This window comes from Acanthisitta chloris, unplaced genomic scaffold (genome assembly GCF_000695815.1).
Source record: "Acanthisitta chloris isolate BGI_N310 unplaced genomic scaffold, ASM69581v1 scaffold32516, whole genome shotgun sequence".
NCBI classification, from domain to species: Eukaryota; Metazoa; Chordata; class Aves; order Passeriformes; family Acanthisittidae; genus Acanthisitta; species Acanthisitta chloris.
The window spans coordinates 81,081-108,773 of record NW_008678162.1 but is presented as its reverse complement, the minus strand read 5'-3'; the positions used below and the strand labels follow the sequence as shown (position 1 = coordinate 108,773).

At 37.8% G+C, this 27,693-nt stretch overlaps 1 protein-coding gene across 1 annotated transcript in view; it reads left to right on the top strand.

Annotated features, from left to right (window-relative positions):
* COL24A1 (collagen, type XXIV, alpha 1) overlaps positions 1 to 27,693 on the top strand; it is a gene marked incomplete at its 5' end in the record, with an annotated part of 128,336 nt that overhangs the window by 23,025 nt on the left and 77,618 nt on the right. The window contains 13 exon segments of the mRNA XM_009076774.1: positions 1,982 to 2,035; positions 2,991 to 3,044; positions 9,534 to 9,578; positions 10,812 to 10,865; positions 12,071 to 12,115; positions 14,251 to 14,304; positions 15,007 to 15,051; positions 20,149 to 20,202; positions 22,704 to 22,748; positions 25,734 to 25,787; positions 25,879 to 25,923; positions 26,335 to 26,388; positions 27,017 to 27,070. Of these exon segments, the coding sequence (XP_009075022.1) occupies positions 1,982 to 2,035; positions 2,991 to 3,044; positions 9,534 to 9,578; positions 10,812 to 10,865; positions 12,071 to 12,115; positions 14,251 to 14,304; positions 15,007 to 15,051; positions 20,149 to 20,202; positions 22,704 to 22,748; positions 25,734 to 25,787; positions 25,879 to 25,923; positions 26,335 to 26,388; positions 27,017 to 27,070 (657 nt within the window).

Sequence of the window (27,693 nt, the reverse complement as noted above, 5' to 3'; positions counted from 1 at the left end):
AATTGTTGCAACTCATCAGCAATGTTTTTTCTGGCTGTAAAATGAATGCAGAATTTTGTTCTCTCTTTGAGATGCATGCATTTTTTCCTCCTGTGCTGAAGCACCTTTTATGCACTTGCTTTCAAAATATGGAAGAACATTAGCGAGTGCCCTTACAGCATAGTAGCCAGCCCAGAGTGGGGGCCAGAAGTTTCATCCAGTAGCTAATGTCCTCAGCATTTAATTCCTTATAAATAATTGTGCTTATAAGGGAAAGACGACAGCTAAGTTATCAGAAGGTGCATTTTAACTAGCTGAGACCTGTTCACAATTTTCTTACTACTCTCGGTTTAATATGCTTGCATGGGAAAAGGGAAGCAGAAGACCAATTGGAGTTGTTCACAGAATGACTATTTACCTTCCAAAATTTAAATCATCTGGAAAATACTCTGTTAACTCCAGCCATGCTGAAGAACTGTGTTCTCTGTGACCTGACACATCAATTTAACACAACAGGTTCATTTTGCCACATTTCCTGTCTTTATTTAGCATTCAGTAAGCTTAGTGTCTCAAGCAGCCCCACATGTACAGATCCAAGCTGCAGGAGGGAGGATGATCCCTGTGTCATGCTGTGTGCAAGAGCAGGATCAGGCCCCAGAGCACATCCAGTGAAAGCTCTGTGTGTTGCCAGTGGGAAATGCCTGATTGTCAGGAAGCCTCACTTGGCCTCTCCTGTACTGCCAGTGTGGCACCTGAGAGTAGAACTGTGCCAGCAGTGTCCAAATAGCTGTTTTTCCCAACCTAACTCTCTTTTGCTGAGGGGCGGGCACGTATCATCTTTGATCTAGCACTGCTGCGGGACAACTTTAATAGCAACGCTTAGTTCCTTGGCTACATAAAACATATTTTCGAGTGAGGAGAGATCTCAAGGCTTGTGAATATCCCTGGACCTTGTGAGTAACACGACAGCCTTGAAATCAAGAGCACAGTTGTAGCTTGTGCCATTGGTATGAACAGGCCAATGAAATGTTCCACTGCCTTTTGCATGGAGCTTTGAGGCATGAATTAGACCAAGGAATGAATTCCCCATTTCCTCCTCATTGACTGTATTTTCAGTTATTGGTACATGAACGTGGTTTCAGTTTCTGGCTCTGGGAACTTCCTGTGAGACTGCTTGGGCAGCGTGGAGCCAGCCCTGGGGCTGGCTCAGGAGGTGCCATTCGCTGGTGTCTCCTGTTTTAAGTGCAGTGATTGTGGCCCTGAGGGCACAGGTTTGTGGTGGCAGAGCCTGGCCAGCCCTGGCTGCTGCCCCATGGCAGGCACCTGTAGCTCTCTGGCATGTTGGCCTGCAGTGCCTGGCACTGTGAGCTGGCAGGCTCCAGCAGCAGGGATTTGAAATCAAGGGAACCAGTGTGGGAGCATCCTTCCCCTGTCTGCCACCTAGGCTTGGGTACAGACAGTAATTCCCAGCCAAGAATGATGATCTGCTTCAGCTGTTAGGCACTAATTCCTAATGGAACAGAGGCCTTTGCTGTGTTCACAGCTCTGTCCTTCCCAGCACAAAGTCCATGATGCCTGGGAAGGCTGAGCCTGAGGAAATCTGGCCAAGGTTATGATCCATGGAGCTTAACAGCCTGTTAATCCTGCATGGAGTTTGAGGAACAGCTGGTGTCCTGAAGTGATGGAGACATGGTTAGAGCAATTTGGCTGAGGTGTCTGCTGTAATCCTGCTTGGATTTACCAATAAATCTGCTTTTCAAAAGTTTGTGACATTATGAAATTTGGAAAATGTAAATCTCATTTCAATGTGAATTTACATTACTATTTTTTTTGGTAGCTCTTTACTGAAAAGGTTATGAGAAAAATATCTGTAATAGCAAGCACATTTTATATGAACATTCCTCATCCTCTTGCTATAACAGTTGAGAATACTTGTTTTTGTATATATTATTAAAAACTCTCTTCCCTAATGTTATTAATCAACATAATTTCTCTGCTACAGGGCCCTAAAGGAGACCCAGGATTGTCTCCAGGAAGGGCAAAAGGTGGAGCAAAGGTAATATTTTCCTAAATACAGAGAAATATTGTGTCAGTCCCATTCTTTTGTGAAGTCTTGTTTAATATTCAGACAAGTTATAAGAGCACAAGGCTTTGTATTTATCGTAACACTGGTGTGTTTTGATGCTTAATTGTGTGAGACTGACCAGTGTAAACACAGGTGATGTAATGAACCAAGAGAAATTATCATTTGATTTAATTTATAAAAATAAAATAGAAAGGAAGTACTTCTAGAACCATGAAATTTGATTAGTTTCACAGTGATATAACCAAATACAGATTCCAGTTTTGTTTAGTACCTTGCATTAGTCTAGAAAGTTGTGTAAAACAGAATTTGATTATGACAAGTGCACACGTTATTACATGTCATATTGTATTTAACCACTTTTTTTAATGGACTCTTGATGCTAAGATTTCTTCTTTCACTTCGAAGGCTTTTCCTGCTTGTGCCTCCTATGCATCTTTCAGATTGTCTTTTACCCAGATTACATTTACGCCGTGTTTTACACAGCACATACCATAATGGTGTCCTGGTCCTTGGCTGAGGATTGTAGGCATAACAGTAACACAAACAGTAAACACTAATAGTTAAATATGTTAGTTTGAAACAACGCACTTCTGAGGGAAGGCTTACATCAAGAATTGTGTAGCTTCTTCACTCCCATTTGTGTTGGCTAAAAGTAAATGTTGTGAGGCTGTGAACTAGGTTTGTGATTTGGCCACGTTGCAGGTGCAGGCACATTGCACCAGGTGGTTGCAATTGAGGAACTGTTGCATTTTCAATTTTCTTCCTCTAAAAAAAAAAATAATCAAAATCTATGCCTAATCAAACATTAGCTACCTCTTCATACCAAATGTCCAAGAATGCAGAGAAGATATTGAGTCCTACATGTTTATAAGCCTGTGTCATGTTCCAGTGAAACGTATTGATTCTGGGTATTTTTGTTGCACAGGGTGATCCAGGCCCCATAGGCTTTCCAGGCCCACCTGGGATCAAAGGCCAGAAGGTAAGATTGTGTTTCCTATTCCATGTAACTTCCCCTGGATCAAGGCACTGCCCATCAGGCAGGTGGACATCTGATGGTCAAGAAGCAATGGAAGAGCTTTAGGTTTGCTGTTGGTACTGTGAAAAACCTTCCCTTGAAAGTGAATTAAGTGAGGTCATTGTAACAGGGTGTAACTCATAGCTGCTTAGGTTATTACTCTTCAGGAGGCATGGCATGCCCTGCTCAGAGAGCAGTGCTGTTGGGAAGGAAGACTTGCCTGTGAGATGCAGCCATTTTAAATTGTGTTCAATTTCAATATAGTTGCGTGCTACAATATGCCATGTAATAGGTTTTTTCTCATTTATTTCTTTATATTGCGTATTTTGTAATATTGAAGAAGCTCTGTGGGATCATGAGCTCAGTATTTCTGCACTTCAATTATTTGCCTTTTTCCAAACCTGTGAAAGAATTGCTAAAGTAAAACTCAGGTGGAATAAGTTTCAATTTTTGATGTTGTGGAATGCAATATTTTTAAATATGAGGAATGTCAGGCGCCACATGCTGCATTTAAGAAATATATCTATGTTATTGCAGTTCTATGTAGACAGGAAAGCATAAGGCAGACAGGTAGTTTTGGGAAGGTAACATGAAGAATGTCAATAGAGAAAATGAGACAACCTTAAGAAAATAAGCACAGTGGACTGAGGGAGTGAATGTAGTTTATGTGGAAGGAGAGGTCACCTGCCATAAATCCAGTAGGTTGTTCTGATTAGCAGATGGTGACAAACTGGTAACAAAAAACAGCAAGAAAGCTGTTGGGAAATTGCAATTAAATCCTGTCTTTGCAGAAGATAGTTTGGTGTTACAAGTGTAAGTAAAAAAACTATGGAGAACAGATATTACAGCAGAATTTTGAAGTAATATGCAGCTCTGAAGGCAGCTGCAAAAGTGTGGAATGAATTATTAGAAGGGTAGGCCCTGGTATTTTTGTCCATCATCTTTGACATGTAGAGAAGGAATATTAATTAAATACTTACCTGCTTTTGAAACTAAAGGGAAATGGCATTGCAACAAAATTTATAATCAGTGTTATGTTTTAGGATGGCTTCATTCAATGTTATCTCAATATTGAAGGGTATGAAAATTTTAAAATTTTAATATCTAGTCATTACTGTTTTGGTCAATCTAGAAATTAAAAATGTGATCATTAACAGCAAGAGAACCACGGAAATCAATTTTGCTAAACATGTGGCCTATTGTTCTATGAGCTCAGAAAATGTATAGCTGAGACAAGAATTTGAATCCCTGTGTTGAGAGTTAACCTGCAAGCCTGGGCACTGATAGGTCTTGTCACTGCTAATTTCAGGCAACTGTAAGATTCTGCAATTACTGTACTTTTTTAATTCAATCAGGTTTATAGTTTTGCTTTGAAAAATGAAGCATTTTTTGTTTAAAGCTTTTTAGATGGGAAGCAGCTGTCACTTGTTCTGGATTGAGTCTGACATTTAGGGGCAAGGAAATTCAAATCTTATGGCCATCATACTTTCTTCCTGCCACAAGAATTCACTCCTTGTCTGATGGTTAGACTCTGTGGAGAGTCATGCTCACTTGATCACTGGAAATTTTACTCTCTGTCTGACGTGTCCAACATGGAAAGACTAACTAAAACCATGTTTGAGATAACGTCTTCTTGACCTGAACTGTAAGCATAGCAGCTTTTGGACAGCCCTCTGCCTGTAATTTGCACTTAATTTGTTTTAATGACAAGCTCAGAAGTTATTGTTTTTTAAATAATCTTTATTTGTTGCTTTTCAGTATGTGTAAACAGGTAAACATGCTGTTGGCTCACTGTGATCTCAGACATTATTTTCAAAGGATTGTGAGCAAAGTAGCTGTGAAGTAAACCAGCTGCAAGAAAAAACCTGCAGAAAAATCGAGTACTTCCCTTCTGTTTTGTACCCCAGCACTACTGAGCAATATTATATCTTGCTATATATTAAATTGTGTTATAATATTATACAGTGCATTATATAATTATATAAAATAATATCCCTGATTAGAGAATTATTATATGTAATAATTATATATTATAGCAGAATAACATATGGATTATATATTGATATACTATATGTATATTGAATAAATAATTTATTTCTGACGTTCTTTTTCATCCTGGTAAGAAGGAAGATAAAAAAAGTCCTACATATGTGTTAATGGTGTCCCAAATTAGTTTTTGGTTTTCACAGTAGCTTATGTCACGTGAGTAGTTGGTTTCTAAACAGTGAGGTATTTAGTATTGAATAAAACCTCTAATGTTCTTCTAGATATTTTTAATGATGTAATACAAATCTATGTTTGTTTCATGGCAATTAATTTTTGCCATATTGACTTTTGTCAGTGTTTTCTTGAAAGACCTAGAAAATTGAGGTTCTTTTTCTTTATCAAGTTCATCATTCATTTCCCATTACCTGGAGTGGTGTATTTGGAGAGCTGAAGTGCAGAGTGTGGTGCCATGCCTGCTGCCCTCCACTGGACATGATCACCCCACTCTAGTGTCTCTGTGTCTGTGGAGAAAACTGCATTTAACAAGTTTTCTAATTGGAATTTTCCTGGTTCCGAATTTCCTGTCCAATGCTTTTCAGTGCTTACACAAAAATAGGTGTTTTGGAAGTTTGAGGCAAGTGTGCATATTATTTTATTTTTTCTTTCTTTTTTGCAAGAGTGACTTTGAGAAGCCATATTCCATGTGCTTTTTGTTCTGTATTTCTGAATATCTGAGACCATGTTAGAAGAGTTTCTTGAAAATATTTGTTTTGCCCCCAAAAAAGGATTTTTGAAGCCCTCAATGCAATAGAACAGCACTTGTGAAATACTGGTTTGTGTTAGAACTATAAAATTCTGTGTTTCTTTTCATAAAGCTAAGAATCCACAGGTTTTTAAAGTGAGATGGTGAAGTAAATGCATGTTAATAATCAAGACTCTGGGTGCAGAGTTTTTGCTGCGCTGGACTTTTTCATTTTTCATTACATGCCATGTGTTGGATGGAGTATGTATCCTTGTGGTTGTGTATAGGGTATGACATATTTCTCATGCCTGTAACACACTATAAAAAGCTAAGTTTTACTCAGGCTGGGGCTCCAAATCTGTTCTAGCACATGAACACAAAATTGCATGATTTTGAGGAGCTTAGAGGGATGTTTCTTTCAGGCATCTTTTTAAGCTGGGAAGTAACAACAGGAGATGAGTGTTAGTTTTCCAGAGCAGTTGCACAATGTCATATCTGGATCTGCCTGAACAGGACCGTCTTTAAATCAGCACTCAAAACATTCCTTCTATCAGTTCAGAGACCTCTCAGAGAAGGAGCTTCCTCTTTCCTCTCTCCCCTAAATGGCCTACTTCACTGTACAGAGAGGCGAGTACTTGCCTTTGCTAGCCAGGGTGCCGGGGGGTAGGTTGTCAGCCAAAGGACAGTACCTGGGCATTACCTTGGCTGAGATCATGCCAATGCATTTGAATGACTGCAGTGCCTGTGTGGTGGCAGGTACTTAGCAGTGGAAAAGATTGACTGCAATTCTTGGGTTAGCTTTTTTCCCTATCTAATATGTGTGCAATAATAAATCATGAGAATCTTGATCTATAAAATTCTGATAATATTCACATACTAAAGTGGGAAGAAATACTCACGGAAAAAATTTGTTGCAACCCTAGAAGGCCTCTGTATTTCATCTTTACTTTTGCATGTTGTATAGGGTGAGGCAGACAGATAAATTTTAAAGCAGTACCTATGCTAGTGTCAGCATTATACTACCAAGTGTCTCCCACTGCTTCTTCTCTGGAGTCTAATTTTCCTTGAGCAGAAGGAAACTCCAATCATGTGAAAGAAATTCCACTACTAAATTAGATGGAGGAAAGGTTCATCTTCTATAGGTATGCTTTTTTTTTAAAGTAATATTTCCATTGCTTAGGATATTTGGGCTAAGATTTGCTAGATGTATAATAAATATCAACAAACAAGATAGAATGGAGCTATGAAGGAAAAACAAAACAAATCCAAACCGTTTGCTGATGAAGTTTTTCAAAACTGGAGGCAATATGGTGACACCATGGAGCTGATCAGTAAGCATTGTGAAGGCTTATGTGACAGCACATGGAAGTCCAGTTATCTGCTAAACTTACCCCATGGCCAGAAAAGTTTTGACCTGATGCTTTTCAAAGACTCTGTAGGTGGTGATTGTAGCATTAGTCATAACACTTCACCTACTGAATATTCTTGACTGTCTAGCAGAGTTGCTGATGTTGTGCTAGTTATATTTTAAAAACAAATGCACAGAAATTGTAGTCAAACACAGTGGGTAGCAGTAAGATGGAAAGACTGGCCCAAATAGTCCTTGTTATATATGCAGACTGTCTGCTCTATATAGACTTCACTCAGTCTGGGTCGCACTGTGCTGCATATGGTAGGAGTCAGACACTTAAACTTGCTACATTTTGGTTGGCTGTAAATATTTCTTCTCTCATGCAGACCAAAGTATTCTTGCAACTTGCTATGTTTTTGAAATGTGCTTGAAGTCTGTATTGCTGTAATTGGAAGCTTCAAACCATTCCATTCCGCACTGATCTTTAAAGTCAGAGAATTATCTTCATTAGAAATTGGACGGTAATTAATTTTTCAAACCAATGCACGTGAACTTATATTATTCTTACTTATTTTCATCTTAGCTCTGAGTAAACTGCATCTTATTTATATGGGTACACTCAAGAGAACAAACTCAACCTAATAAAAAACTAAGAATTTTAACAGGAAACCCCTGTGTGAAAACTGTCTCTTTGGAACAAAATTAATTTTTTATCATGGTTTAGCTTTATTCACAACCAGCATTGAGTTAGAATGAATGAAGGCGGTGTTAACTCTAAATATGAATATGTACATATTACTGTATGAAGTATGAGTTCAGAGCAGATTGACTGAAGTAAGATGCTGTTGTGTAGAAATATGCATACTAGTAATCAGTCGATCTCACAGTTTCTTGCATACCTTCTTTTAAACTGTCCGTGCAGGTGTTAATCAGGTAAACTAACCCACCTTAGAGTCAAATTTTGATAAACTTTTCCTTGAGTGTTTCTGTCTATAGCAACATTTGCTTTCCTTTTTTCCTAGTACAAAAATAAGAAACTGTTGAGAGATCTCTTCTAGCAACACTTAATTTAGCTGATAATTTAAGCATTGAGACAGAGTAAAATTCTGTAATGGATAAAATTCATGAAATAAAGTTGGCTGAGACTGTAAAAAACTAGTTTTCTGAGGCACATTTTGAAAACTAAGGAGGAGTTACTGACTTATGCCAAAAGTGTCACCAAGCAAAATAATATTATCTTTTAATTTTTTAATATGCTAATAAAGTTAATTCCATGCTGAAATACCATTATGGTCATGCAGAAGCTTAACCAAATCCTAGGAATCCTGATCTGCTGAAATCAGTTGAATAATTTCTTCATCTTACAGTGAGTCTCAAGGCCCTACTGACTGATGAGTATCATCCTGCCGCAAGGCAGCCAGATGTTTAGCATCAGCCAGGACACTCCCACTGCTCAGTCAATGTCTTTGACTCCAATTTTATGATAGATTTCTATCCAGAACAAGGATTGTTTTGGTCTTTCTCTTTAAAGCTGCAGCTTTTGGACTTGTGTATTCCCAGTACCTCTTGCAAGGGATGTGGAGACCAGACACTTGGCTTCCGCATCAATCATGCAACTGTTTACAGCCTCCCTTTTAGGCCAACTTGTCTGGGTATGTTTAGTACAGTGTAAAGGCATCAAGAAGAAAGTTTCCCTTTCAAGTGTGCTGATGCAGATGGCAGGTTCCAGCCCTATTTTGAATTCTTTTTTTTTTTTTTGTTTAAGTTCTAAAATGTGCTTGAAATGGTAAATTCACAGGAAGTGAAGTTCAAGAGTTTCATGATTCCATAGGGAAGATTTATGGGATGAGGAACAGGCAATTCTCCCTGTCAGTATAAATTCCATAGTATAATAGCTGAAATTCGGTGTCTATTAGTTCTAAAAAGAGATGTCGTGTGTCCTGGAAGGTCTGTCTTTCTTGAGTGTGATCAAGAATAGTCTGGAGCCTCTACTTGTACATCTCTGAACTGCCTGGGTTAGAAAGGGTGATGTGACAAAGATGTGGAAGGGGGAGCTGCACTGTACAGAACCTAATTCTTCAGTTTCAGCAATAACTGGTGACAGCATCCCGTGCACTCATTTGTTTAAAAAAGTACAAGTCTGGAATTGTCTTTAAGCATGCTGATACCTTGAGATTGTCTGAATTGCCAAGAAGATTTCATACTCCTTGTCTCTACCTCAGCTTTCATATGAGCTGCGAAATGTAAACCACACTAATGCTACAGGCAGGCAAGTATGGATATTTTTTGCTTGATAAAGGGAGAATGGAGCAGGATACAGGTCCATTTTGTTTGTTTAACTGTATTTATCACATATTTCTTTCTCTACCTGCAGGGTCTTAAGGGTTATCCGGGACTGCGAGGGCCACAGGGCGAGCAGGTAATGGATGAAAGCACAGTACAATATGATCTGCAGATGAACAAGGATAGAAGAATGTATAATCCAATATAGATGTTGAATATAAGTGATCAATGTAAATTACTGACTGTTTAAGGAAATACTGGACAGTTCTTGACTAAAAATTCAGATTTTTTAGAGATTACTGTGGTTTAAAAATGGTCTAAATGAAATGGAAAAGGCCAGCTTGTTTTTCGTCAACTGTCACACCAGTTTGGCAGATGTTGATGGAAAATTCTTGTAAGAGGCACATTATGGATTCTCTCAAGCCTTTACTGATTTAATGCATTTTTAATCTCCTACCATGTAGGAAATGAAATAGTTATTTAGTGCTTTTTCTCACTTCCATGTCAGTTCAAGAAGCAATCTGAATGTAAATTTCAAAGACTTCTGATTGCTGATGTCTCTTACTAATATTAGTGAGGCTCCTAATGGCAGAGTAGATGGAAGCATGAGTCTCCTTTTGGATGACACTGAAAAGTGAACAGTGATGATAACAGATGTTAGACACCTGATGGGAGGTGAAAACTCAAGAACATCACCCATGATTTTCATGAGTTTTATACACAAATCTTAACTGAATGACTGGTGATTTTTGTTATAGGTTCATAGTAATTTTTCTGTGATGTCTGTAGTGTAACAGTGATATAAAGACGTAGCTCGTGGAAAGAAAAAAATAGTTCTTAATATCAGGAGAAGATGGAGAGAAGTTCTACACATTCATGACTAATCCAGTGCTATATCAAACTGATTTTGGAAGAAACAAACCAAAACAATTCAAAATTTACTTTGTAAGGACACAAGGATCCTTCTTTAAACAAAAGTTTAACATATTTGTTCAAATACAGCTACGACCAGTGCAATTGCTTCATTATAAGGCCCTGCTTCCTAAAGCCTTCTCAGTTATATTTTGCAAATAGTATCTCTGTTTTCATTATGGAAATAAGGGCTGCACTGTTGGTTTTCTCAAAATCTTAGACTGTTTTTAAAGGATATGTAACTGAAATTGGTGGAGTTACTTACGTATGATGAGGATATTTTAGGGTGTTACTGTGTAGCTTGCTCAAAAAGCAATTTTTCCATGAGCTTAAGCTATGTCATATGACTAGATGTTAAAAGAGAAGTGATAAAACACACTTCAAACCGTGACATGAAACCTGTTTGTTTCTTTCCTTTTTCCTTTTTTCCTTTTCCCTCCACCTCTTTTCCATTTAGGGAATTCCAGGAATGGCTGGCAGTATTGGGGCAGTTGGTTACCCTGGCAGGCAGGTGCAGTAACTATACCAATGTCTTTGCATTTTTTGGGTTTATCTCATTTACTGTTTTCAAATTGCACCATATTTGTTTTCACAAGTACCATATCTAACTCTTTGGAAACTAACAATTGTAAAAATATATTTGTTTACATCCTGTCATTTATCATTGAAACAAAACTCTTTCTTCAGTAGTGCCCTTGAGGGTAATGTTGAGACTCATGTCTTTTAAACTTGGGTGGGTTAGATGCAGTAATGCTGTTCCTTTCTGGAATATATAAATGAGACTACCAGAGTACTGAATGTCTAAACACTTTACACTCCTTCACAAATCTCATGGGGTTCTGTGTGTTTTATCTTCTGTATATTTCAAGCCCAGAAGCAGTAGGAAACTGCCTGTTGTAGTATAGTTCCTTCTGATTGTCACCAATGTGTATACTTCACTGCTGAAACTATTTCTTCAGTCCTTTAAGGAAACAGAACATTAAAAGACTTTTTTTCCCCCATTGAGATATTTCAGAAGGAGAATGGATAAGGTCAGAAAGCAGCTTTCTTTAAAAACAAGCATTTATGTAAACGCTGATTTTGGTTTTTTAAAATTTACACATAATGTAGCAGATATCTCAGTGCAGTAACACACATAAGACATAAAGTAGAAATAATCATTATTTTCCCCATATAAAGATATATGAGCCAAATTGACAATTGATTTTGCAGTTCTGCGTCTGCTTAAAGGGTGAATTTGACCAACACTTCTGTGTTTTATTGGATTATGTTTGTAATGGCTATACATTTTTAAATTCCTTTACAATATAGTAATAGATGATAACATTTCTGTGTTGAATCACATAAAATGTTTAGAGCTTTTGAAATACATATGCTATCTTGACATTAGCTTGAAAATAATTAAAAATGTGTCCAAATATAAAAGCTCATGAAAGAACATGTGAAATTATGTCACTGTAATTCCAGATCACTGGGTCTGGAAAAAACCTCTTTCCCAAAAGAAATAATTTTAACGTCATGGAAGTTTCAGTCGTGTATTAATGGGAGACCTTTCTGAACACGGTCCCAGGGAACTACTTGACGATAGCCTCTTTGAGCCTACTAATTTCAAGAATGTGTTGCCACTTTACAGTTAACAAATGCTGTTGCTGTTCTTTTAAATAGAGCATATCTGCTCGTTTGAAATTAATTACAACTCGTGTCTTTTTGTAATAGGGCTTAGCTGGACCAGAAGGTAACCCAGGTCCTAAGGGTGTGAGAGTAAGTAAGCATTTTAAGCATTTTGGTATGCATGTCTATTTGCCCATACAATACATAAGAAAGGGGATGAGGAATTTAATTCAGCTCTGCCAGACATGTGCCTGCTGAATCAGTCTGCCTCTGCAGAACCTACAAATAAGAAAACATAGTTTTTGAAATATACACGTAGGAATATTTTTTTCCCCATGGTGAGCAGCATGTAGCAGTCTTCCATTGTTCCCCGTCCTTTCACTTGCATGCAGGCAAAAGAAGAAAGCAATACTGGTGTGTGAGAGCTGGGAGTGAAGAGGAGCATGACGTTTCCTGCCTGAAGCATTATTTCCATAATGGAAGTTGTCAAGAAGGGAGACATATCTGGCATTTGCAATCTGTACCAGCCACAGAAGTTGATAAAGGGAAATAGTCTTGTCACATAAAACCCATGAAATGATCTTGAGATTTTTAGAATGGTTCAGTTGTAATTACATACATATATGTCCCAGGGACTGAAGGCTTTTAATGCTCTGTGCATTCAAGGTTTGCTTTTGATTATTCCTGGAAGTAAGGTTTTTTTGATTGCACTTCTATGGTTGGGTTTTTTCAGGGCTTTTTTTCAGGGCTTTTTGTTGGTTTTCTTCTGGGTTTTGGTGGTATTGGATTTTTTTATTTTGTTTGGGAGGTAGGGGGTTTTTTTTATTTTGTTTTCTTTAAAAAGGCACACGTGCATGCCTATACATACTTGTCATGTATAACTATTTTTTTCAGACTGATTCTCACCATCAGTCAGTAGACATGGGTTTCCAAAAACTTGCAAGTTACTGGTTGAATCAAGGATTTCAAGGAGGCTTTTGCTAGGTGTTTTCAGGCCCTTAGCTCATGTACAGATTGCTGAGCAGTGTGCTGTGTTCTCAAGTATCTACTAAAATAATCTTGTTGTGTTGTGAGATTTGCTTTCGTCTTGCTTTTTTTAATGTAGTTACTTAAAGCCTTTATCTGCAGCAGCTTCTTAAACATATGTCTGTTTTTCTTGGGGTGGGTTTTATTTAATGTCAGTTTTCATTACAGTGATGGGAAAAATGAGTTTGTCAGGATCAAGTGCCAACAGATATTGCACCCTCAGGGATTGTTTCTTTTATGTTTCTTCAGTTTATTTTTGCTCAGATTCTCAAGCATTTTGTCTCGTTCTCCCTTCAACTAACAAGACATTAAGTGATCCCAGTCACTTCCTGAAAAGTTACTGCTTCTCTGTTTACACAAAGCTAAAAATGGCCTATGCATGAGTAATTTTAGGGAAGAACACCTGTCAGGTCTTAAGGCTATGAATTCTAAAAGCAACTTCCAGTAAAAATGATGACACAGCTCTCTTGAGACACACTACTGTGCCATGGAGGTGGCATAACAACACGATATGAAGTATCTTTAGAGCTTTAAGTTTAAAACTTTCCTGAAATCAAACTGTACTCAGCTTCTCAGGTGTTTAAAGAAACTATAGAACGTAGAAGTACCTTTTTTTTCCCCTACTCTCATTAGGCCTTGATGACAAGATGGGCACTATCTCTCATGATTTAAAAAAAGTCAACCCATAAGAAATGAAATTGATACAATCAGCAGACTGGACAGAGATATGAAAGCAAGAGATGCTTTTTTTAGTCACCAATAATAGTTTTATTCCAATCTCTGACTCTAGTGGTGCAGAATCCATCTCTCAACTAATTTTGCAACTTTTTCTATTATTTCTACTGAGTCTACAGCATATTTTCTGTGTCACTCTTACATATAGCAGTGATCACACTGTTGTTAAAGATGAGAATGTCTCTTCTGATATATTTAATGAATATTTAATGAAACATTTTTATTAAAAAGGTTGCTAATTTCATGTATTCTAATAAACGAGGTGTCTGATGCAACCTTGTCTTATTTGAATGCTTTCTTAGAACTTCTTTATTAGCTGATTCTGTACTCTTATAATAGAAAATGAGTTTTGCTGTTGGTTGGAGAGTAAATCCCAGTCACATTTAAATTGCTAGATCATTGGTAGTCTCAAATTAGCCTGAAATTAATCCCTGTATTGTGAACCAGTAGCTGGTCAATACTGTGGAACAAGCAGTGTTGGTGAAAAGCAACCTTGTAATCAAGCATTGTGCTTATGTTTTTAGGGTTTCATTGGACCTCCAGGTGTGGCAGGACAACCAGGACCTGAAGGAGAAAGGGTAGGCTTAATGAAACATTCATGAAATATTGATGTTTAGGTAGTAATGCAATATGTGTTAGAACAGAGAAAAATGACCAAGGCATAGTGATTCATTTAAGTAATTTTTACTAAAAGCAAAACAGATGTGAAAGAAAACCAAATAAATAGGTCGTATTGAATTAGTCTAATCCAGGAGATGCACTGGTGCTAAAGTTAAATGGGGAAAAGCTGTTAATTATTATTTTACTTTAATCTACACCTGCAGTTATTAGGGTTATTTTTTTCTTGCCAACAAGGTCCTTAATAAATATTTTTTTGTTGAAGCAATTTCATGCAGTTAATAATTAATATTTGTCTCTTATTGGATGATCTTTGCAGTAGAACCAGCCATGGAAGTCTTAATGTCTGTCACTCTGTGCTTGAGCTTTTTCTTATTTCTCTTGAGCACAAAGACTGTATGGCCATGTACTTTGATGCAAGCAGGATATGGCCCTTTTTCATAGTTGTTCTGATGTGACCTCAGTAAAAACTGGCAAAGTTTGTTTCTGCTATAGGACATTGTCTCTATGATTCTTTGCTCAAATCTTTATTTCTTTCTTTTTTCCTTTTTTTTTTATGGTGGTGCTTCACACACTCTCTTTTTCCAATCAGATGCAGTTTTAATTACTTTTAACTACTGAAGAAAAGAAAACCTACTTATGTTGGGTTATTTATTTCTCAGGGCATCCCAGGCTTCCATGGAAAAAGAGGTCCTAAAGGGAGACAGGTAAATTTTCTGATTCTGGTCACAAGTCCTGCTGCCAATGTAAATCCACCTGTAATTCACTCTGTAACTTTAATCAGCTGGAAAAAGTTAGTGGTTTGGGGTTTTTTTTATAGATGACTTTCTATTGTTTTCTGTTAGCACTTTGCAGAACTGCAAATTCTGTGTGGGTTATAACTGTTGAATGGTCTGAAGTGTGGAAGACTCAACATTATGAGCCTTGTGGCAGGTTACTGCTATCACCTACTTGAGGGTTAAAAGGTGACAGAAACACATAAATTAACTCTGTAAAATTGGTATTAGTGCAAGGTGCAGATATGATGCAAGCTTCAGAAGTCTGATTTTGGTGTTGGTCTGGATGAAAATCTTCTGCTTCTAATGTCTGATATTTCTGGACCATAGTAAATTAAAGCTGTCCTCTACTTAACATATATTTCTACAGCTGAGAATAAACACAAACCTGCCAAGTATACATTATCAAGATTTACATATTTCCTGTGGTTTGTATCTTCAATGCCAAATGTTTTGTTTTCTTCTGCAGCCTTATTATTTTAGGTCTTTAAGCTATCCAGGAGTTTACAATTTTAACTTTCTTTGGTTTGAGATTGGAAACCGGGATAGAGTTCTCCAGTTGTGCAGTGAGTTGCACTCAGCAGTTCAGATGACTTTTGTCTAGCATGTTGAACAAGCTTGTTTAGTGATAGTAGTGTGAGCATCATCATTTGGTCCTTGATATATGCTATTAAAGTTATGGATGATTCTGTTTGATTGTTTTGTTTTCTGTGGGGTCTAACACCAGACAAAAAAGGTCACTAGCCAACAAGAGTTGCTTTGATGTAAAGAAAGGCAAGCAAAGTGCCATTAAGTTGGCACTGCTATCAAATTCTTGAGGTCTAAAATAAAAGGAAGAATCTGGGGTTTAATTATTCAGCCAGAAGGACAGTGTGCTCCTGTGCTTGTTGATCATATTGCAGTTAGCTTACAATTTGAATTCTGAGTGTTGGCTAAGAAGGGCTCTGTGCCATCAATACCTCGCTGCAGTTGGCAGTGTCTTGTGCTGGTGAGTCCCATGCAGCATATAAGGAGGAGAACCTGGATAGAAATCAAAGGCTTGTGTTCAGTCTGGGCTAGGAAGAGGAGATGACAGCAGAGTACCCTGAAAATTTGTTTTGTATTATGCTGTAAGTCAGTGGCAAGTTTCACTGAGGCTTCTGATTGCCAGTGTAGTAGTTCCAATCCTTAACAGTGTGTGCTCTGCATACTGTAGTTAGCAGTTGTTTTCCATTTACAGTAGAAGCACAGCATCTATCAGTGCCAGGCTATGCTCTGATAAGAACTTTTATTTATACAAATCAATTCAAAGGCATAGTTTACAGAGCACCAAAAGCACCTCTGCACAATGTCTGTGATTAACTTCATTCAGTACTGATTTCTTTGTGATGCTGTAATTTCCTCAATCCCAAGGTTCATTCCAAATCCTTTCTGTGGTCTATAAAATACTTATTTGACTAAAGGCTACTAATCTAGGGATCAAACCAGGAGAGCAATCACACGGGAACCTGACTTGAAGTACTTTGCTGGATCACAAGCTTAGAGAATGTGTGTTATTTTAGCCCCAAACAATGATAGCTGTGATGACAAGGTCTTTTGGCACAGTGCCCTAGAGTTAACGCTGGTGCTTTGGGGCAGGGCACTGTCACTAAAGGAGATTTGGCATGAGAATTCCACAGTGCCTAAAGTCAGGTTTCTCACCTTTTGTTCTAGGGTGCAAGTTATTTCTTTGGACAAAACTTCTGTCAATATTAATACTGCCTGACTGGCGGAGATCTTTATGAAATAAAACAGATCCAAACGTAATCAAATTTTTGGAAATTAATTTTAAAGTATAAAACAAGTGGATCATACAAGGGATTGCACACTAAGAGTTCACAAAATGCTGTTACTTAGCAGGTTTATTGAATCGTTGTTCATATTTGTGGCATTTCTGGCATATTTGAAATGGAACAAAATATTCAGTTGTCCAGCTGTATATTATGAAGATTATAGAGTCAAAATTTGCAGTTTAAATTAGTTTTACATACAACATGCTTTTAAGAAAATAATTCATAGTAGAAGTATATGTATTAAATTTCTTTCCATTGTATGCTCATAACACAAAATTTGTCTAATTCTGCAGTATTTTTATGCACTGTCTGTCCTGTTAGTATGATGCATTGTGCTTTTACACACACATTTGGGGGAATGTTTTTACATAGTTTTCTTTTGTCTGGGATTAGTTAAAACCAGCTGTCAATGTGTCAGAACAGACCTTGTAAATTTTACCAAGAATTTATTAATTAAGCCCATTATTCTGTAAAAACTCTAAAACCAGTTCAGATTCTGTTTTATATTAAAATTATGAATAGTCATCCTTTTTATGCTTTTATAGTAATGTTAAGTGATAATACTGCCGTAATAAAATGCTTGTTGCACAGTAGTATTATTATATTGCTTCCAATTTTAGAATCTTCTGACTATTCATTTTGCTTTCATTTTTCTACTTACTAAGATAGTTTTTTCAGCTTCAGTGAGAAGACACATGCTGTTGAGGATGGGATTATGATAACTGGGTAATCTGTCCCTTTGGTAACTCATGCTCTGCTGGGTTCGTGCTGTATCATTTTTGACCTGTGTCTATGATTCTGTGTGGCTGCTAAACTGCCCCATTGCATCCTTCATTTCACTTTTGATGCCTCATATGTGAGTTTAAAAAAAAAGTAAAAAAAAAAGTATGTGTGAGTGTTATGGCAATTCTGCCTCTTCCAATATCTACCAACAATAGGCAGTACAGCCCAAATATGCTACTTAGGAATGGCTCATAAATTAGTCTTTGTCTGCGTCCTCTTAGCTGGGAGCTTTTAACAACATACAGATACTATCAAATATCCAATTTGTATGTGTGAAATTTTACAGCACATTTTCAGAGTTGTGAAAACATTGACCAATGGTGTACAGCTTGAGAATCAATTAAATCTGCTTTATTGACTATTGACCTATGAACCTCTACTTTTTAAATTATAAGACAGTAACAACTTAAAGACCTGTATTGTCAAATCTCACAGTTACAGTTATAGATTCTTATTTGTGAGTTCCATGATCAGATCCTGAATAAAAGTGTTATTGCTGTGAGAGGAATTCCTATGTTTTGCTTTCCTGAATTTGCAGGAGAAAGCAGAAAAACACTCCAACAAAAATCAATCCAAAAGATGATACAGGGAGTGCTGAGTGTGTCTCAGATTAATTCACATTATCATGCATGACGATGAGAACTAAGAGCTACTGAGTTATTTCAACATATCTTGACAGTGTGTATGCATATATATATACATGCACATAAAAAGTTGCCTTAATTTTTATAGAATTTTGTTTTAAGTTGTTACTAAAGCCAAATATGGCCTAAGCAGTACTTAAACTGCTTTGGTGTATAATATGATTTTTCCATCTCATTGACACAGTTTTACATTTTCTTTCTGACTGCTGTTCATAGAATGTTGTATGATGGTGCATATCCCCCATTCCATTAAGGAAAGACACTGCTCTACTAAGTCCTGAGCTAGACATCTATGTGGATGTTCTCCCAACAAACAAATTTAAAATGGCCAAATGAATTGTACCTTTGACCTGCAGCAGGTTTGAACACGGTCTTACAGAGGTGCAAGGTTAATCCCTCAAGGTACTGTTCCTGATACACAGGGAGGGGTAAAAAGATATCAAAACATTGAAAATGAGGAGTATTTCATGTAAAAATTATTGTAAGGATGGAATTTGCTCCATTTCCCCATGGAGATAGTTTAGTAATGCTCTGGTGCTTTGTGGCTGATTACTTGAGGTCAATGTGTCTCTTGTTTGTCTTGGTACTGTACTATTGGGTGAGATTTTTCAGTTCCTGAAAGAGTCTCTCTCTGATACTAGCCTTTGATTGGTCTTTTACTTCCCCAGGAAGAATCCTTTTCCAGATTAGTATTTTGCAAATTTTCTGATAGACTCTTATATTGACCTTACACTGCAATTAAAATGAATTTTGACTTCTCTGTAGATCTGTGCTAGGTCCATTCTCTTAACTTCATACAGTGATAGCAATCATTAAAGTATTACATGGTACCGCTTCTAACTAGTAGCATGAGTTTCTTGTTGGATTCACATGGCTGTTCCAGTAAAATAGTGAGATCTGCCTAGCAATATTAAACTGATAAGAAAATAATTAAAAAACCAAAACAAAAACCAACCAACCAAACAAACAAAAAGCAAATCACCTTCCCTCAGCAACTCATGTGCTTCTGCAGTGGGCAACATTGGAAAGAAGTAAAACAATCTTCGAAACCCTTAGAGGAAGCAAGAGAGATAAGAGCCAGTAAAGTGGTGGGATTCCATTTCATTTTGCTTCTGAAGCATGAAATGGAAATTCTCTTTCAAACTTTGAAGCTTGACTTGGCAAATCAGATTTCTTTCCAGTCCTGATAATCTAGTCTCTGAAGTCAAAACTCTTGTAAAATGAATGAGGCTTTTCCATGTCATGAGTTACTGTTTCAGTTTCTAGATGCAGACTAAGGTAAGTGTTCACATTGGAAAGCACAGTGTGGTGTCAGAAAGATGAGGTTTGATTTTAATGTACATGTGTCACACTGAGATGGCAGCTGTTAATATCTGGATGAATTAAGGAGAGAAGAAAGGGCAGATCCTTTAATGGATGTTGTAGGTAAGAGAATAAAATATTTGAGGTAAAAATATGAAATAGGAAAAGAGAATCCAAGCAAACAATTCAAGTAATACTTGTTTAATATTGCTCTTTAAGTATTTCAGTCATCTGATTTTGTCCTAGGCTTACATTGTGTATAGTTTTATCTCTTTTGGTTATGATTATAGTAGACAAACATATATGATTATTCTGTTCATTTGAACTGTGCAGCTGAAACTTACTGCTTTTTTCCACTCCTTCATCAACTTCTCTGAATCCACTTCCTAATGTCTTAATTTCTCAAGCCTATAAGAATTCAGTGTTCAGATGAAGGATGCTTCATGTCTTGGATAATGAAGAATTGGGTATTCTCTCTTCTGCTTTAGGGTTTTCCAGGTGACTTTGGAGATCGAGGCCCCCCTGGTCCAGATGGGAGTCCTGTAAGTATTGAATTGTGTGTTGATTAACATGCTAAAATTTGTAACACTCAATATTAACCCCCCTCCTAAATAGAAAGGGGACTTTTGCCTCAAAAGCAATGTCCAGAAGTCCCCAGGAAAATTTTTGACGGTTAACTCTTCCATGGAAGTTGCTAGGAAAGTACTATAATAAGCATAAAAAAGAGCAAGAGAAGAATCAGAAATCTGCACAGAGAACACACTTTCCACAGCTGCATGTGCTGACTACCTTGAGAATCAGATGTCTTGCTGTCCTCATTGCATTACTGATGAATGTTTTGGCTTCAAAAATTCTTGTATTGGACGTGACTTTGTGTTGTTTATTTAAACCATTATTCTAAGATCACCTTAACAAAACAGGATTCTGCCTGTGTGCAAAACCTTAGCTTTTGTATGCTTATGCATTTGATAGTTGATTTTATTCTTTGAACTGCTAGTGAATACAATTATGCTAGTATGTCATCTAGTGCCTTATAATCAGTATGATAACAGTTTTGTCCTTGGCAGTGTGTGCAGGCTAAAGTCCTCTTGTAGCGTGGTATTCAAACTGTGGCACAGTCACGTCCCTTCACTGACTGTCCTCTGAGGATCTTTACTAGGGAAACTGGCTGCAGACTCCAAACTCAGGTTTCCTTTGGTATCAGAAACCAGTGAAAGGCTTTGGGCAAGACAAGAGAACAGCAATAAGTGCTGGGTAAACGAGCAGTTGATTTAAATCATCTTATATTGTTGGATGCTCCTTTGAAAACTGCTATCAGTTTACGTCTAAAGATTTTTGTGATACAGACTAGAGTCAGCAACTGGGCAGAGATTGTCTCCTTTTTGAAGGAATTCCCTTTCCTGACACCCATCTTATAAAACTTGTTTTAGAAAAGCTAAATTTTCTGAATTTTGCTGGTGGGTTGTCAATGTTTGGTGACAAGATTTTAGAACATAGAAAAAAAGTTATTTTGCATTTCTGGTCCCTGAGGCAAAGTTTTCCTTGCTGGAATGTCAGGTGATGTCAGTATGGTGCTTTTCATCTTGAAATCCCTCTGAGGTGAGCGTCACCAGCTGCTTTGCAAATGATACTAAAATGTTAGATCTTCCTTCCCCTCCTGGTATTCCCAAGTCTCCCTCCATTCCTGATAAAGCAGATATTGTCTTTCCACAAGATCTGCAGAACAGTACTCTAATAGAAACAAGTTCAGAAAGCCTGGATCTGAAATTACAGACTTGCGCTGTACAAAGGAGCCTGTTTTAACGCAAGCATTTGCAAACAAGTTCCATCTAATCTGCCAAGACAGCTGCTGATCTTACTGCCTTCTCAGACAGGCAGCAACCCCTCTCCCCACCTCCCCCAGAACTCACCCTGCAGGGCTTGTTCAGGCAAGGGGCCAGAGCTGCAGCTGCAGGGGGCTGCAATGCTAATGGGGTATTTACAGAGCTTGTTGGTGAGCTGGCAGTGCAGAGCAGGGGCTGCCTGGGAGGCCTGTGGCAGCAGGAACTTGAAGGGAAGACATTTCTTCCCCTGTGCTGACTTGACACTAATGACATTTGTCTCCGTGCCTGATTTCTTCTGCTTAACTGACTAATGCCATCCTTCATTTCCACAACACCCTCTCAATTCTCTGAGGATGTCAGCCTGCCTTGGAGGATGAAGCTAGAGCATTCAACTTCCCCTCTGGTTAGTTTGAAGCAGGTTGGAAAAGGTGTGTAGTCACCAGAGGAGCAAGGAGGGCACAAAAGGGTCCTGTGTGCCATTGCCAGCAGTCATGCCCAGTTGGACACCTTCAGAATGAGCTTAGATTTGCTTGCATAAAACTTCCCTTTCACCATGGGTGCCAACAGGCTGTGGTGAACCCTGTGTATGATATCCATTGAGTAGCAAGTCCCTGGTGCTGGGACAGCCTACATATGAGGCATGATGACCTGGAGGGCTACAGTACCCCTTTGACATTGGGCAAGGAGACTGGCAACTGTTTTTCACAGTGTTTTAGCCTCTGCTGAGTTTAACTTGAGTGTGATAGAGACAGCAGTAGAGTACTTGTTGAATTTGTAACTTTTGTATAAAATACAACTACTGTAGTTTGTATCAAGAAGTAATTTTTCATAAAGAGTGCAGCCTTTAATTTGCAGAGGTCTTTCTATGAACTGAGCTGGAGTTCTATTTATCTTTCAAAGGAATCTCAATCAATTCATTTTTCACCCCCCAAAAGTTGTTTTCGTCTTCCTTCCACTATAAGTATCATGGTGAAAAAAGAAATCTCATATCCCAGCATTAACAGTAGGAATTATTTCATGATGCAAATATCTGGAGATGTCATTTTACAATCCAGAGATTTTAATAAGCATGTTCCCCTATACAATGATAAGATGTCATGATTTGGGAACTCTTAAAATCCCAACTGACTTGAATTGTAGATCACTTTTGTTTATCTTATCACTGGAAGTTTCTTTTAAATGGTAAAATTCAGATAATCTAAAATTGATTTTATTTGTAGGGAATTGTTGGTGGTGTTGGTCCTCCTGGATTTCCAGGACTAAGAGTGAGTACACTTTTGTTACTTACTTTCATATGGCTTCATTAGACTCTGTCTTGTGTGTTTGTGAAATAATAAAAACAGTTACGAAAATCCAAGGATTTAAACAGATTTTGGTTTAGGTAGCCATATTTTAGTTAATATCACTCTACAAAACTGCTGTCATGTTGCTGGTGTGGAGTAATTCTGTACTTGGTGGGGATTTGTATGTTTATTTGTGATCTAGTGAGTCTAGGCTTTTTTATGTGAAGAACCAGGTTTGCTAGTTTACAGCCCTAAAGTCAGTGTTACTTTCTGAAGAAGTGCAGTAGTCTCAAACATTTTAAAGACCACAACCCTCATTTGTTCCTGAATATGGCTACCAAATTCTAAGCAAAATTAATTTCAAAGCAAAATTACTTTATCTTGTGTACAGCATTTTATTAATTTTAAAAAAATATTTATAGAATAAGGTTGTGATGCTCATTGTGGAGTTGCAAGCTGTACTTGTACAAATACAGTTGTGCCAGAGAAGTTCTGTGACATCAGTGAGTCCTACAGGAGGTGGGAAAGACTGATAGTTCCATACCATGTAGTCTTACTCCGTTGTTTTTTAAGTAATTAATGTATTTACTCACAGAGGATCTGTATTTTGTTTCTGATGTTGCCTCAATCAAGGCTGGCTATCCAATCATGTTCATAACACAGGAGAAACAGCATGTGTACACTTGAATTAAAAAGCTATGATTGTCACCAGTGTTTGTTTTGTGGGGGCTTTTTTGTGGTATCTGCAGATTTTGATAAGTTGTTACTTCACACTGATGGTCATTTGACTTTTCCTTGAAGTACAACAGTTGAGTTCAATTAGTATTATCTTTCTAAAGATATGTTCATAACAAAAAATATTCCTGTAAGTCATCCCTTGCTGCCTGATTGGGATTGTTATGACATTGCTATAGTGAAAACACAAGCTTGGTCAAGAAACCTCCATAGCCATTTTTCTGGCAGAAACCAGCAGCATTATTTCAAGTAGCTTGTCCAGCCCAGGGGTGTGCAGTGTCAAGAGCTAGTTATATTTTTGCCTTTTTTCATGAGAACAATGGGAAAATGAGCAGCATCGGCAAGCTGAGTCTAATAATTCTTTCCTTCCATGACTTTTTTTGCTGTTATATGTAGCTGTTGCCAAGTTCAGAACTTGGGCTGGTGTGAGGAGTCAGTCTCTCAAGACTTAGCAAGGCCATGCGTTTTAATAAGGTGAAGAGTTTCAGAAAAATTAGTGCTACAGTGGCCCGAACTAGCTTTTCTTTGTACATTTTTTTCCTTTAAAAACCCTACTAGGAAAACATTCTTTTTCCTTTTGTGGTATCTTATCTTTTTGACAGGCGAATGCAATTTGGTTTTTGTTTCACTTGTCACGTAGAAGTGGTGGAAAAGGTACACTTCATGAAGCTGAAGTAATTTTTGGGTTTTATCTATCAGCAAGTTTTAACCAAACTGATAAGCATGTGCTCACATATTATAGCAAGGCTGTTGTAGGTGGAGGACGATTAAAAAAACTGCCAGACTTACTAATCCAACACTTTTCTTATCAGTGAAATAGGTTTTCAGTTTTATATTTGTGTAGTTTTAGTTCTTTGCTCTTAATTAGGTTGCTCAATATGTCTGGAGACTGACAGGAGTTTCATCAACCTTAATGTTGTAAAGCTGTTTTGAAACTTCTTCCCATTGCTTTTGTAAGCTAAATTTCCCAGCTCAGTATCCCTCTGTGATTATTCAATCAATGCTGTTGTTACCATAAGTGTGCATTTCAACATATAGTATCCTTAAGAGAGAAATGCCTTGCTGAACTAGGATGTGTAGCACAAGTAAGAGGCAGTGATGCGAACAATTCATCTTAGGATTGGGTAGCTTGAGAGAATATATCATTTAAGCAGTCACGGAAAGCCAAAGCAATGTAGAGAGGCAATTTTCTTGGGAGCTCTACCAAGCACCACTGAGATACTATGTCATCAGTCTTCCTTTTTCTTCAGTGAGCCATGAGTCTGGTGATGGCTGAGGAAGAATGTTTTTGCTAACATTGCTGAAAGACTCTCCAGAGAATAATGAAAGTGTGCTCAACTGGAAATGCATAGATGTCCTTCTCATCTTTTCCATGTCACTCTCAACAAGTGGCAAAAGATTTCTGTATTCATATGTGTCGCTAAATTCTTGCATAGCTACAGAGATATAACACTGCCTTTTGGGGATTTTTTTTTCCCCTCCAGAAAGAGGCAGAAAGTTCCCTCTGTAAATAGTTTTGACTATTGCCAAATCATGTCTTCTGTTTAGCTCACTGTCTTGATCTTCTAAGATTGTTAATTTTATTTTTTTTTCCATTTGTGGCTTACTTTTCTTTTTCCCATCATAAAACTGGCCATATAAATCCCAGAAAGGAGTGATGTATTAATGGCTTTGAAGGCATGTGAGAACAGAAAAAGTTAGCATGCCCGTTGTAACATAGGTTCAATTTTGCACACTTGTTATTTTGGAAGAGTCATCTCTTTTTTATTGAACTTGTAGATGTCACTGATAGGTGAGAAATCCTGGTAAAAGGACCCTTAAAAGGCCAGTTTTTATGGCCTTACTCATCACAGAGTAATTCCCTTAAGACAAAGTTGATGTTTACAGAGTAGTCCTGTCATGTAATAGGACAGGAGGAATGGCCACTGAATGTGCAGCTGCAGTACAGAAGAAACCTTCCTTTTTCTGCATTTCCTAATGCACTGTGATATTCCTGAACGAATAACCTACAGGAGAAGAGGCAAGTTTGGTTTGTTGTGTTTCTGCTGATGCTAGGAACTGTAAAGGTGAAGGGCTTATGATATGGATACCTTTTGTCCTCCCAGAAATGGGCCTGAAAAAGATTTCAGTTTCTCCCTGTGGTGCAGAAAAATGCCACACTGTGTTACTAGCCTTTCGGTTACTCCATTTCATCAAATGTTTAATGCAGTTACCTTTCTTGCTGTTTGACAGGGAGACATTGGGCCAGCAGGACTGAGTGGATCAACAGGAATTCCAGGGCCCACGGTATGGTGCTAAATGAGCCCACAGCCAGGTGCCTATGCTGCTTCCCAAATTGTAGTCAAACATTGGATTTATGTTTTCTTCATTTCAACAGGGTTTTCCAGGGAGTGTGGGACAGCCTGGAATGAAAGGTGATAAGGTGATTTAAATATTTTCATTATCTTAGAAATATACAGTTCTTTCAGTCTCCATTCATTAAGTCGAGCATTATGTACTTGGCCAAGCCTTCCCTTTTTCCTTTTGATTTCTTCTGTCTTCTGACTTATATTTTTAAAAGTTACTTCAGTCTCGTGGTCTGGTACTATGGGCAAACTTCTTTCTGGACACAGAAATATTTTTATGCCCACTTATTACTGGACATAACAATATCCAGGGCAGTGTCTATAGGGTTTCCTGGAGGGGATGCTTCAGTGCAACATCTTGCATTGCCAGAGATCTGTGTTAATTTTAAGTACTAAATATTGGATTAATCTCTCTCATTCTCTAATTCTGAAAACTACCCCATTGTAAGCCACATACGTATGTCTGTATAAAATTATATGTTGTTTAGGGTGAACATGGCCTTGCAGGAGAGCCAGGAGACCAGGGGTACCCAGGAGACAAGGTGAGGTACCATTGCATTGTTTTACAAAATTGTCCAATTTGAGCAACTTTGTCATGCTTCTGGGTATCCTAACATGCAACAGATCAGTTGCATAAAAGTAGAATGCAGTAGTAAAAGTTGCTGAACTTCAGTGAATTAACATATTTTTAATAAATGCTGTGCTAATTAAAACTTAGTTATGGAAAGTAGTTGCCAAAGACAAGTAAAAGGCATGAGCAGAATTCTGGCAGCTGTGTGTTCAGAGATGCATCAAAGAGGAAAAGAATTATGGTATGATCTGAATACTGCTAAGAAACTGTTGTAAACATATTTTTCCCTTGAACCTTGAGGTTCATCTGCAGCTCACTTGGACCTCCTGTGTTTAGCAGCAGCACATGGTCTGGCATGCTCCTTCATAGCATGGAACTTGGATAAATAAGGGTCTTCTTTCCTGTTTAGCTAGTCCATCAGAAGTTACTGAAAAAGCACATCCTGTGGGACTTCTTTTAATGAAAGTTGAATGCTAGAGGACAATTCACATCCCACAGAATTATTGTGAAGCCTGTTTCAGGTGGCAAAGTACAGCAATCTATTGCTTCCAACATAACACAATAATATATTTGTGTATTTAATAGCTTTCCTTTTTCAGGGTGCTCTTGGTTTACCAGGACCCCCAGGGATCAGAGGAAAACCAGGACTCCCAGTAAGTTTACACATCGAATTTCACTCTCAATGTGTAACTGTATGTTGTTATATTTGATACTTTGGTGTGATTCATATGTTCATGTTTGCAGTCCTCTGGAAGTGACCTAATGCAAAATGCACAAAGGTCTGCACTGCTTTTCTTTCTACTGACTGGTTAGTGAGTGAGTCAGACCCTAAGATGTGAGACTTTATTACAGAGATCAGTATATGTGTCAGATTTTAGTAGGGGAGTGCTTAGGATATTAGGTATTCTGTGACAGTCATTTTGTGAGGGAATAGGCACGTTGGTAATATTTGAAACAAATCCACTGAGAACCCTGGGAACTGCCAAGATTTGGCCTAACTGTATTTGGAGAGTGTATGAAACCTCATTAATAATGGCTAGTCATTTCTCACAGGGATGGGAGTAGTCATAGATTCAAGTATTTACTGATTTTTAGCAACTGCAAAGGCATCTGTGCAGTGCTGCCACTTCTGCTGGGTTTGTAAGTGTTGAGGCAGAAAAGGCATTGCACAGGGTGAGGTTTTTCCTCACCTGTTTTTAGCACCAGTATCTCTCTCTTTTCACTGTATAATTAAAAGCTGCCAGTACTCACTTCAGTCTCAATTTTGTGCTATCAC